This window comes from Hemitrygon akajei, chromosome 9 (assembly GCF_048418815.1).
Source record: "Hemitrygon akajei chromosome 9, sHemAka1.3, whole genome shotgun sequence".
Taxonomy (NCBI): domain Eukaryota; kingdom Metazoa; phylum Chordata; class Chondrichthyes; order Myliobatiformes; family Dasyatidae; genus Hemitrygon; species Hemitrygon akajei.
Window position 1 is genome coordinate 87546832 of NC_133132.1, and position 13398 is coordinate 87560229.

General features: G+C 57.1%; 1 protein-coding gene across 3 annotated transcripts in view; it reads left to right on the forward strand.

Annotated features, from left to right (window-relative positions):
* The first annotated feature begins 202 nt into the window (after positions 1-202).
* b3gat2 (beta-1,3-glucuronyltransferase 2 (glucuronosyltransferase S)) overlaps positions 203-13398 on the forward strand; it is a 62986-nt gene continuing 49790 nt past the window's right edge. The window contains exons 1-2 of one of the 3 annotated variants that reach the window (XM_073056492.1): positions 203-221; positions 632-1335. In XM_073056492.1, coding sequence (XP_072912593.1) covers positions 832-1335 — 504 coding nt within the window. In that variant the 5' untranslated portion in view covers positions 203-221; positions 632-831. Of the gene's footprint in view, positions 222-334; positions 422-543; positions 1336-13398 lie in introns of those variants that run through there. The other 2 variants (XM_073056490.1, XM_073056491.1) reach the window with 2 other exon arrangements.

Genomic DNA, 13398 nt, shown 5'->3' on the forward strand with positions numbered 1-13398 from the left:
GAAACTAGAAGACACAGGTTGAAGGTGAAAGATAGGAGATTGAACGGGGAAATAATGCTTACGTTTTCACACGAAGAGTAGTTAGTATGTGGAATCAGCTGTCGGAGTTAGTGGCGGAGGCAGGGAAACAAACTTCGATGCCGCTTGACTTGCTGAGTACGTCCAGCCTGTTGTGTGAGGCCAGACAGGGTTCTGGGGCAACGGAAGGACTGAGGAGTGAGGTAAGATGACTGCAGGGAGTGACAGGTAGCGGAGGAGAGCGGCAATGGAGTTGGAAGGCAATGGCAGGTGAGTGACAGATGGCGGCAGACAAAGAGAGGAGGGGTGGAACAAGGCGGGAAGAGAGGAGTGTCAAGATTGGAGATAACTGCTCCAGGGAGATGAGCAAAGCGCTACCGGTGCTGGCTCTGATAAGTAAAAGGTAAGAATGGGAACTATTGAAGGAGAGGTGAATGACAGGATCACTGCTCTCCCTCCCCCCGCCTCTCTCCTCCGATCCCCCCTTCCCCTCCCGCACTCTCCTTCCTTTCACTGCCTCCTCCCTCTCTTTCCCTTTAGCTCCGCTAGCGCTCCCCTCCTCGACTTCCTTTCCTTCATCCTCTCACCATCACTCCCTCCCCTTTCTTCGCAGCTTCTAACTCCCGTCCAACACAACACAAGCAGCTTCTATCAGCGTCGCCGTCTGTCCGCTCGCCCGAACGTCCACCCACTCACCCACCGGTCTCCGCCCTGCCCGCGGCGGCGGGAGGCTGAGGATCGCGGCGGGAGCCGGTCGGGGGAAAGGGATGAGGTGTGCGAGCTACTGGCCATCGCTCAGACGCCTGCCACGCCATGAAGTCGCCTTTGCTCGGACGCCTGTGCCTCGTCCTGCCCTGGGTGCTGATGCTGCTGCTGGTGGCGGACATTGACTCTGGAAGACGGTCGCTGCGAGCTTCGGGGCGCCGCCGAGAGCACGGGCAACCTGCAGTCAGCAACGCCTCGCTGCCCACCATCTATGCCATCACTCCCACCTATAGCCGGCCGGTGCAGAAAGCCGAGCTGACGCGCCTGGCCAACACCTTCCGCCAGCTCGAGCACTTCCACTGGGTGCTGGTGGAGGACGCTTCCTTTCGCAGCCGCCTGGTCGCCGACCTGCTCGCCAACTCCGGGGTACACTCTTACACCCAGCTGCATGTCCCCACCCAGCGCAGGTACAAGCGGGCCGGCATGCCGCGGGCCACCGAGCAGCGGAATGAGGGGCTGCGCTGGCTCCGCAAGAATCTGTCCCTGCAAAACTCCGGCGTGGTCTTCTTCGCTGACGATGACAACACCTACAGCCTCGAACTCTTCCAGGAGGTAAGTACTCGGCGCCTCTAGACTGCGACACTTCTCCTGTCTCCCTCAGCCCTCCGCGACTTGGTGCCCACTCTCCATCAACACCTACCTCCTCCCTCTCCCCGAGACTTCCCATCACTTCTTGTCCACTAACTCTCCTCTTCATCTCCCCGTGTCCACTGACTCTCTCCCCTCTCCCCATGTCCACTGACTCTCTACCCCCATGTCCACTGACTCCCCTCTCCCCGTGTCCACTGCCCCTCTCCCCTCTCCCCGTGTCCACTGCCCCTCAACCCTCTCCCTGTGTCGACTGACTCTCTCCCCCCTCCCCATGTCCACTGACTCTCTACCCCTGTGTCCACTGACTCCCCTCTCCCCATGTCCACTGACTCCCCTCTCCCTCTCCCCGTGTCCACTGACTCCCCTCTCCCCGTGTCCACTGACTCTCTCCCCTTTCCACATATCCACTGACTCTCTACCCCTGTGTCCACTGACTCCCCTCTCCCCGTGTCCACTGACTCTCTACCTCTGTGTCCACTGACTCCCCTCTCCCCGTGTCCACTGCCCCTCTCCCCGTGTCCACTGACTCCCCTCTCCACATGTCCACTGACTCTCTACCCGTGTCCACTGACTCCCCTCTCCCCCTCCACGTGTCCACTGACTCTCTCCCCTCTCCACATGTCCACTGACTCTCTACCCCTGTGTCCACTGACTCCCCTCTCCCCCCCATGTCCACTGACTCACTCTCCGTGTCCACCGACTCTCTCCCCCTCTCCCCGTGTCCTCTGACTCCCCTCTCCCCATCGACTGACTCTCTCCATGTGTCCACTGACTCTCTCCCCTCTCCCCATGTCCACTGACTCCCCTCTCCCCATGTCCACTGCCCCTCTCCCCGTGTCCACTGCCCCTCAACCCTCTCCCTGTGTCGACTGACTCTCTCCCCCTCCCCATGTCCACTGACTCTCTACCCCTGTGTCCACTGACTCCCCTCTCCCCGTGTCCACTGCCCCTCTCCCCGTGTCCACTGACTCCCCTCTCCACATGTCCACTGACTCTCTACCCGTGTCCACTGACTCCCCTCTCCCCCTCCACGTGTCCACTGACTCTCTCCCCTCTCCACATGTCCACTGACTCTCTACCCCTGTGTCCACTGACTCCCCTCTCCCCCCCATGTCCACTGACTCACTCCCCGTGTCCACCGACTCTCTCCCCCTCTCCCCGTCGACTGACTCTCTCCATGTGTCCACTGACTCTCTCCCCTCTCCCCATGTCCACTGACTCCCCTCTCCCCATGTCCACTGCCCCTCTCCCCTCTCCCCATGTCCACTGCCCCTCAACCCTCTCCCTGTGTCGACTGACTCTCTCCCCCCTCCCCATGTCCACTGACTCTCTACCCCTGTGTCCACTGACTCCCCTCTCCCCGTGTCCACTGCCCCTCTCCCCGTGTCCACTGACTCCCCTCTCCCCGTGTCCACTGACTCTCTCCCCTCTCCACATGTCCACTGACTCTCTACCCCTGTGTCCACTGACTCCCCTCTCCCCGTGTCCACTGCCCCTCTCCCCGTGTCCACTGACTCCCCTCTCCACATGTCCACTGACTCTCTACCTGTGTCCACTGACTCCCCTCTCCCCCTCCACGTGTCCACTGACTCTCTCCCCTCTCCACATGTCCACTGACTCTCTACCCCTGTGTCCACTGACTCCCCTCTCCCCCCCATGTCCACTGACTCACTCCCCGTGTCCACCGACTCTCTCCCCCTCTCCCCGTGTCCTCTGACTCCCCTCTCCCCGTCGACTGACTCTCTCCATGTGTCCACTGACTCTCTCCCCTCTCCCCGTGTCGACTGACTCTCTCCCCTTCTCCCCGTGTCAACTGACTCTCTCCCCTCTCTCAGTGTTCACTGACTCTCTCCCCTTCTCCCCGTGTTGACTGACTCTCTCCCCTTCTCCCCGTGTTGACTGACTCTCTCCCCTCTCCCCGTGTCCATTGACTCTCCCCCCTCTCCCTGTCCACTGCCCCTCTCCCCGTGTCCACTGCACCTCTCCCCGTGTCCACTGACTCTCCCCCCTCCATGTCCACTGACCCACCCCTCTCCACGTGTCTACTGACACTCTCCCTCTCCACGTGTCCACTGACTCTCTCCCCTCTCCCCATCACTCCCCGTCCACTGACTCACTCCCCATGTCCACTGCCCCTCTCCCCATGTCCACTGACTCTCCCCCATGTCCACTGACCCTCCCATCTCCCCGTGTCCACTGACCCTCCCCCCCGTGTCCACTGACCCTCCCCCCTCCCCGTGTCCACTGACTCACTCCCCGTGTCCACTGACTCTCTCCCCTCTCCCCATGTCCACTGACTCTCTCCCCGTGTCCACTGACTCTCCCCGTGTCCACTGACTCTTTCCCCTCCATGTGTCCACTGACTCTCTCCCCCTCTCCCCGTGTCCACTGCCCCTCCCCTCTCCCCGTGCCCACTGCCCCTCTCCCTGTGTCCACTGACTCTCCCCCCTCTCCCCATGTCCATTGACTCTCCTCCTCTCTCCGTGTCCACTGCCTCTCTCCCTGTATCCACTGACTCACTCCCCGTGTTCACTGCCCCCTCCCTGTGTCCCCTGACTCTGTACCCCCTCCCCATGTCCATTGACTCTCCCCCCTTCCCCATGCTGACTGACTCTCTCCCCTCTCCCCGTGTCCACTGACTCTCCCCCCTCTCTCCATGTCCACTGCCCCTCTCCCCCTGTCCACTCTGTTCCCTCTCCCCGTGTCCACTGACTCTCCCCCCTCTCCCCATGACCATTGACTCTCCCCCTCTCCCCGTGTCCACTGCCCCTCTCCCCGTGTCCACTGACTCTGTACCCTCTCCCCATGACCACTGACTCTCCCCCCTCTCTCCGTGTCCATTGACTCTCCCCCCTCTCCCCGTGTCCACTGCCCCTCTCCCCGTGTCCACTGACTCTGTACCCTCTCCCCATGACCACTGACTCTCCCCCCTCTCTCCGTGTCCATTGACTCTCCCCCCTCTCCCCGTGTCCACTGACTCTCTCCCCTCTCCCCATGCTGACTGCCTCTCTCCCCTCTCTCAGTGTCCACTGACTCTCTCCCCCCTCCCTGTGTCCACTGCCCCTCTCCCTGTGTCGACTGACTCTCTCCCCCCTCCCCCTGTCCACTGCCCCTCTCCCTGTGTCCACTGCCCCTCTCCCCGTGTCGACTGACTCTCTCCCCCCTCCCTGTGTCGACTGACTCTCTCCCCCCTCCCCCTGTCCACTGCCCCTCTCCCTGTGTCCACTGCCCCTCTCCCCGTGTCGACTGACTCTCTCCCCCCTCCCCCTGTCCACTGCCCCTCTCCCTGTGTCCACTGCCCCCTCCCCTCTCCCCGTGTCGACTGACTCTCTCCCCCCCTCCCCCTGTCCACTGCCCCTCTCCCCGTGTCGACTGCCTCTCTCCCCTTCTCCCAGTGTCCACTGCCCCTCTCCCCGTGTCCACTGACTCTCTCCCCCTCCCCGTGTCGACTGACTCCCTCCCCTCTCCCCGTGTCCATTGACTCTCCCCCTCTGTCCGTGTCGACTGCCTTTCTCCCCTTCTCCCAGTGTCCACTGACTCTCCCCCTCTGTCTGTGTCCACTGCCCCTCTCCCTGTGTCCACTGACTCTCCCCCCTCTCCCCATGACCACTGACTCTCCCCCCTCTCCCCGTGTCCATTGACTCTCCTCCTCTCTCCGTGTCCACTGCCTCTCTCCCCGTATCCACTGACTCACTCCCCATGTTCACTGCCCCCTCCCTGTGTCCCCTGACTCTGTACCCTCTCCCCATGACCACTGACTCTCCCCCTCTCCCCATGTCCATTGACTCTCCCCCCTTCCCCATGCTGACTGACTCTCTCCCCTCTCTCCATGTCCACTGCCCCTCTCCCCGTGTCCACTGACTCTCCCCCCTCTCTCCATGTCCACTGCCCATCTCCCCGTGTCCACTGACTCTCCCCCCTCTCTCCGTGTCCACTGCCCCTCTCCCCGTGTCCACTGACTCTCCCCCCTCTCTCCATGTCCACTGCCCCTCCCCCGTGTCCACTCTGTTCCCTCTCCCCGTGTCCACTCTGTACCCTCTCCCCATGACCATTGACCCTCCCCCTCTCCCCGTGTCCACTGCTCCTCTCCCCGTGTCCACTCTGTACCCTCTCCCCATGACCATTGACCCTCCCCCTCTCCCCGTGTCCACTGACTCTGTACCCTCTCCCCGTGTCCACTGACTCTCCCCCCTCTCCCCATGTCCATTGACTCTCCTCCTCTCTCCGTGTCCACTGCCCCTCTCCCCGTGTCCACTGACTCACTCCCCGTGTTCACTGCCCCCCTCCCTGTGTCCCCTGACTCTCCCCTCTCTCCGTGTCCACTGACTCTCCCCCTCTCCCCATGTCCATTGACTCTCCCCCCTTCCCCATGCTGACTGACTCTCTCCCCTCTCTCCATGTCCACTGCCCCTCTCCCCGTGTCCACTGACTCACTCCCCGTGTTCACTGCCCCCTCCCTGTGTCCCCTGACTCTCCCCTCTCTCCCTGTGTCCACTGACTCTCCCCCTCTCCCCATGTCCATTGACTCTCCCCCCTTCCCCATGCTGACTGACTCTCTCCCCTCTCTCCATGTCCACTGCCCCTCTCCCAGTGTCCACTCTGTACCCTCTCCCCATGACCATTGACTCTCCCCCTCTCCCCGTGTCCACTGCCCCTCTCCCCGTGTCCACTGCCCCTCTCCCCATGACCACTGACTCTCCCCCCCTCTCCGTGTCCATTGACTCTCCCCCCTCTCTCCGTGTCCACTGCCCCTCTCCATGTGTCCACTCTCTCCCCTCTCCCCATGCTGACTGCCTCTCTCCCCTCTCCCTGTGTCCACTGCCCCTCTCCCCGTGTCGACTGACTCTCTCCCCCTCCCCGTGTCGACTGACTCCCTCCCCTCTCCCAGTGTCCATTGACTCTCCCCCTCTCCCCATGTCCATTGACTCTCCCCCCTCTCCCCATGCTGACTGACTCTCTCCCCGTGTCCACTGACTCTCCCCCTCTCCCCGTGTCCACTGACTCTGTACCCTCTCCCCGTCCATTGACTCTCCCCCCTCTCCCTGTCCACTGCCCCTCTCCCTGTGTCCACTGCCCCTCTCCCCGTGTCCACTGACTCTCTCCCCTTCTCCCCGTGTCCACTGACTCTCTCCCCTTCTCCCCGTGTCGACTGACTCTCTCCCCCTCTCCCCGTCCATTGACTCTCCCCCCTCTCCCTGTCCACTGCCCCTCTCCCCGTGTCCACTGACTCTCCCCCCTCCATGTCCACTGACCCACCCCTCTCCACGTGTCCACTGACTCTCTCCCCTCTCCCCATCACTCCCCGTGTCCACTGACTCACTCCCCGTCCACTGCCCCTCTCCCCATGTCCACTGCCCCTCTCCCCGTGTCCACTGACTCTCCCCCATGTCCACTGACCCTCCCCTCTCCCCGTGTCCACTGACCCTCCCCCTCCCCGTGTCCACTGACTCTTTCCCCGTGTCCACTGATTCTCTCCCCCTCTCCCCGTGTCCACTGCCCTTCCCCTCTCCCCGTGCCCACTGCCCCTCTCCCTGTGTCCACTGACACTCGCCCCTCTCCCTGTGTACACTGACTCTCCCCCCTCTCCCCATGTCCATTGACTCTCCCCCCTCTCCGTGTCCACTGCCCCCTCTCCCCGTATCCATTGACTCTCCCCCCTCTCCCCATGCTGACTGACTCTCTCCCCTCTCCCCATGTCCACTGTCCCTCTCCCCGTGTCCACTGACTCTCTCCCCTCTCTCCATGTCCACTGCCCCTCTCCCCGTGTCCACTCTGTACCCTCTCCCCATGACCATTGACTCTCCCCCTCTCCCCGTGTCCACTGCCCCTCTCCCCGTGTCCACTGCCCCTCTCCCCATGACCACTGACTCTCCCCCCTCTCCGTGTCCATTGACTCTCCCCCCTCTCTCCGTGTCCACTGCCCCTCTCCATGTGTCCACTCTCTCCCCTCTCCCCATGCTGACTGCCTCTCTCCCCTCTCCCTGTGTCCACTGCCCCTCTCCCCGTGTCGACTGACTCCCTCCCCTCTCCCAGTGTCCATTGACTCTCTCCCCCCTCTCCGTGTCCACTGCCCCTCTCCATGTGTCCACTCTCTCCCCTCTCCCCATGCTGACTGCCTCTCTCCCCTCTCCCTGTGTCCACTGCCCCTCTCCCCGTGTCGACTGACTCTCTCCCTCTCCCCGTGTCGACTGACTCCCTCCCCTCTCCCCGTGTCGACTGACTCCCTCCCCTCTCCCAGTGTCCATTGACTCTCCCCCTCTCCCTGTGTCCACTGACTCTCCCCCTCTCCCCATGTCCATTGACTCTCCCCCCTCTCCCCATGCTGACTGACTCTCTCCCCGTGTCCACTGACTCTCCCCCCTCTCCCCGTGTCCACTGACTCTCCCCCTCTCCCCATCCATTGACTCTCCCCCCTCTCCCTGTCCACTGCCCCTCTCCCTGTGTCCACTGCCCCTCTCCCCGTGTCCACTGACTCTCTCCCCTTCTCCCCGTGTCCACTGACTCTCTCCCCTCTCCCCGTGTCGACTGACTCTCTCCCCTCTCCCCGTGTCCATTGACTCTCTCCCCTCTCCCTGTCCATTGACTCTCCCCCCTCTCCCTGTCCACTGCCCCTCTCCCCATGTCCACTGACTCTCCCCCCTCCATGTGTCCACTGACCCACCCCTCTCCACGTGTCTACTGACTCTCTCCCCCTCCATGTGTCCACTGACTCTCTCCCCTCTCCCCATCACTCCCCGTCCACTGACTCACTCCCCATGTCCACTGCCCCTCTCCCCATGTCCACTGACTCTCCCCCATGTCCACTGACCCTCCCCTCTCCCCGTGTCCACTGACCCTCCCCCTCCCCGTGTCCACTGACTCTTTCCCCGTGTCCACTGATTCTCTCCCCCTCTCCCCGTGTCCACTGCCCTTCCCCTCTCCCCGTGCCCACTGCCCCTCTCCCTGTGTCCACTGACACTCGCCCCTCTCCCTGTGTACACTGACTCTCCCCCCTCTCCCCATGTCCATTGACTCTCCCCCCTCTCCGTGTCCACTGCCCCTCTCCCCGTATCCATTGACTCTCCCCCCTCTCCCCATGCTGACTGACTCTCTCCCCTCTCCCCATGTCCACTGACTCTCCCCCCTCTCTCCATGTCCACTGTCCCTCTCCCCGTGTCCACTGACTCTCCCCCCTCTCTCCATGTCCACTGCCCCTCTCCCCGTGTCCACTCTGTTCCCTCTCCCCGTGTCCACTGACTCTGTACCCTCTCCCCATGACCATTGACTCTCCCCCTCTCCCCGTGTCCACTGCCCCTCTCCCCATGTCCACTGACTCTCCCCCCCTCTCCCTGTGTCCATTGACTCTCCCCCCTCTCTCCGTGTCCACTGCCCCTCTCCACGTGTCCACTCTCTCCCCTCTCCCCATGCTGACTGCCTCTCTCCCCTCTCTCAGTGTCCACTGACCCTCTCCCCGTGTCAACTGACTCTCTCCCCTGTCCCTGTGTCGACTGACTCTCTCCCCTCTCCCCGTGTCGACTGCCTCTCTCCCCTCTCAGTGTCCACTGCCCCTCTCCCTGTGTCCATTGACTCTCTCCCCTCTCCCTGTGTCCATTGACTCTCCCCCCTCTCCACGTGTCCATTGACTCTCTCCCCTCTCCCCATGCTGACTGCCCCTCTCCCCTCTCAGTGTCCACTGCCCCTCTCCCTGTGTCCATTGACTCTGTACCCTCTCCCTGTGTCCATTGACTCTCCCCCCTCTCTCCGTGTCCACTCTCTCCCCTCTCCCCATGCTGACTGCCTCTCTCCCCTCTCCCCGTCCTCTGACTCTCTCCCCCTCTCCCTGTATCCACTGCCCCCTCCCCTCTCCCCGTGTCGACTGCCCTTCTCCATGTGTCCACTCTCTCCCCTCTCCCCATGCTGACTGCCTCTCTCCCCTCTCCCCATGTCGACTGACTCTCCCCCCTTTCCCCATGTCCACTGCCCTTCTCCACGTGTCCACTGACTCTGTTCCCTCTCCCCATGTCCATTGACTCTCCCCCCCTCCATGTCCACTGACCCTCCCCTCTCCCTGTGTCCACTGCCCCTCTCCCTGTGTCGACTGACTCTCTCCCCTCTCCCCGTGTCGACTGACTCTCTCCCCTCTCCCCATGTCGACTGACTCTCTCCCTGTGTCCACTGCCCCCTCCCCTCTCCCCGTGTCGACTGACTCTCTCCCCTCTCCCCGTCCACTGCCCTTCTCCCAGTGTCCACTGACTCTCTCCCCTCTCCCAGTGTCCACTGACTCTCTCCCCTCTCCCCGTGTCGACTGACTCTCCCCCTCTCCCCGTGTCCACTGACTCTCTCCCCTCTCCCCATGTCGACTGACTCTCTCCCCTCTCCCCGTGTCCTCTGACTCTCTCCCCTGTCCCTGTGTCGACTGACTCTCTCCCCTCTCCCCGTGTCCACTGCCCTTCTCCCAGTGTCCACTGACTCTCTCCCCTCTCCCCGTGTCGACTGACTCTCTCCCCTCTCCATGTGTCGACTGACTCTCTCCCCTCTCCCCGTGTCGACTGACTCTCTCCCCCTCTCCACGTGTCCACTGACTCTCTCCCCTCTCCCCGTGTCGACTGACTCTCCCCCTCCCCGTGTCCACTGACTCTCTCCCCCCTCCCCGTGTCCACTGACTCTCTCCCCTCTCCACGTGTCCACTGACTCTCTCCCCTCTCCACGTGTCCACTGACTCTCTCCCCTCTCCCCGTGTCGACTGACTCTCCCCCTCCCCGTGTCCACTGACTCTCTCCCCCTCCCCGTGTCCACTGACTCTCTCCCCCCTCTCCCAGTATTGACTGACTCTCTTTCCCCCACTGCCTGTGTCGAATGACTCCTTCTTCCTCACATGTCTACTAAGTCTACACTGCCTCTCCTTGTCCTCTGACTCTCCCCCACTCTCTTTTCTCTCCCACCCACCCCCCGCCAACTATATTAAGGTAAAGATCTTTATTCACTGGGGGTTGGTGTATATCCCAGAGTTGCTGAGTGTACTCAGGCCAGTATATTTCCCAGAGTGGATAATGGCAGCAATGCATATCTGAGAGGTGGTGTATACTGGACACGGTATATCTGGGATATACTTCGGACAGTGTATATGAGAGAGACTGTGTGTATATTTTGATCAGTGCATATGAGTGACAGTGTATATGTGAAATGAGACACAGTGTGTATACTTTGGTCAGTGTATATGTGAGACGCACTGTATATACTGTATGGTTTATGTCAAAGGTGGTATACACAAGCAGACTCTGCCTGTGCCAGAGATGACGTGACAGATTCAGTATATGCAAGAAACAGTGTGTATGCTGGGAGGAGTGGACGTATATTCAAGAGCCTTTGTGTATGCTAGCTACACCACCATCCACATGGTTCCCATATTCCTTAATGTCCCTGCATGTGCTCACAAACCTTTGTACAGAACCCAATGCACAAAACCTCACACTTCTAACACGTTCCCATACACAAAACCTATGCACATATGCACACTGGCACAAAAGCCCACGCACACAGTCCCTTGAACATGCATGCAGGCAAATTGTACAGTGTGCAGTGCTAGCCACCATATTATAAGAAAAATATAGAAAAAAAACATGTGGAGGACAGAGATTTACACTCTATGGGGACTTTGCATGTTCTCCTTGTGAGCACTCGAATGCTCCCATTTCTTGTAACATCACAAAGATATACTGGTAAGCTAATTGAATGTTATAGCTAAGGGCAAAAGGACCAAAGGAGACATGAGTTAAAGAGCTATACAGCATGGACACAAGCCCTCAAGCCCAACTTGTGCGTGCCAACCAAAATGTCTTCCTGAGCTTGTACCATTAGCCCACATTTGGCTAATATCCATTTAATACCTTTCCTATCCATCCAGGTACATTTTTAAATGCTGGTAATAAACCTGCTTCAAATACTTCCTCTGGCAGTTCATTGCAAATACTGACCACCGCCTGGGTGAGAAAGTTGCACATCAGGTTCCCTTTAAATCACTCCCCTCATTCTTAAAACTTTAGTTCTTGATTCCCTAACACTGGGAAAATGACTGTGCATATTTCACTCTGTTTATGCCCTTCATAGATTTATACCCCTCTATAAGCTCACTCTAATGAAAAAAATCTTAAACTTCTCAATCTTTCTCCATAACTCATCTATAGAAGTTTGACAAAGTTTTAGATGGCATACCAAATCTATGCAAACTTCAAAGAAAGTGCAGGTATTGGTGTGCCTTTGTGATGGTTCTTATGTCAAGGTAGTATATAGTGATATATACTTACTTTGATAATACATTGAATTCAACTTTGTGTTTAGAAGAATAAGACATGATCTTGTTGAAACATAAGGTCCTAAGGGGTCCTGATAGATGTTGAGATGTTTTCACTAGTAACAGTCTTGAACAAAAAATGAGGGCAATCATTTAAAACTGAGGCACAATTGAGTGTGGTGAATCTCTGGAATTCTCTGCCCCAAGAGGTAGTGGAAGCTGGATTATTAGAAGTATTTAAAGTGGAAGAAGATAAATATTTTATAGATTAAGGAATACAGGATTATGGAGAAGTGGCACAAAAGTTAAATTGATCCCAGTACAGATCTGCTCTGAACTTATTAAATGGTGGGGAGAGTCTTGAAGGGTAAATAGCCTATCCCTCTATCATTTTCATTTCGGTTGCACCTGATCCTCTCCCCTCCCCCTATCCCCAATACTTTCTTTCCTTCCCCAGTCCTGTCACCAACTTGTCTGGTGTCTGTGCAGTACAGTGCATGTTTAGTTAAAACTAGAAATCCACGTGTTCTCCCCTATTTTCCATCCAGACAATTATTCTGAAATTTCTTTCTAGTGATCTGTTATGCTGCTCTGTTCAGTTTGTGTTGTATGACAAATGGACCTTATTTTGTTGTGAAGATTGTTCTGTGAAGGGGAACTTTGTTAGTTGGTTGTAAACTCATCAATAGTTACCGGGTAACTGCTGATGGTTATTAGCAGTTCCTTGATGTCACAGTCTCTCCACACAGCCATTGTTAAATGCAGACTATCCATTGGTATCTTTCAGCTTCAGGTTTTTATAAATTGCCTCTGACTTCAATATAAATGATTCAAGTGTTGGTTTATGGTGGAACCTCATGATTGCTAACATGTGACTGATGATTCTCTGGTTAATATTTTGGAGGCGAACTAATTTTTGGAATTTTTTGCAAGAATAACAGCTTCTGAGCATGCTGATGATTTAAGAAATCTTGATGTTTTAGGGATTATCTAAGTGCTGTATCTTAGAGTGGTCAGGCAAATGTAAAACAATCAAATTGATGAAGTGGCGTTGAAAACGGTCTTCTGGACTAATTAAACTGGCATTATTGGTCCATATAGGCTTTCCACTATACTTGCCTCAGCTTGTCTGCATAATCATTTAATTTCACTTTTCTTAAATTATCTACTTAGCTGATGTATGGAAGTCAGATTTTAGCAACCACTAGATATTGGATAGGTTTCTTGCATGGCTGGAGGCTAACATATTTACTAAAGCTGTGGTAAAGATGTATAGCAACTTGCAGAGCATAGATTGATCTGCAGTTCATTTAGTGATGTATCACCCCTAACAAGGTCATACCGCCCTTTGTTGATTGACTTACTCTACAAGTGTTCAATTATTATTTTTAAAAAACTGAGATGTGATTTCATTAAAATGTACAAAATGCCTACAGGACTTCAGAATCGGGTTTAATATCACTGGCATATGTCATGAAATTTATTAACTTTGTAGCAGCAGTGCAATGAAATCCACGATAATGTAGAAAAAAACTGAATTGCAGTAAGTATACATATGTATATCAAATAGTTACATTAATTAAGTAGTGCAAAAACAGAAATAAAATCATAGGGAGGTAGTGTTCATGGGTTCAATATCCATTCAGAAATCGGATGGCAGAGAGAAAGAAGCTGTTCCTGAATCATTGAGTATGTTCCTTCAAGCTTCAGTACCTCCCCTTCCTGATTGTAACAATGACAAGAGGTCATGTCCT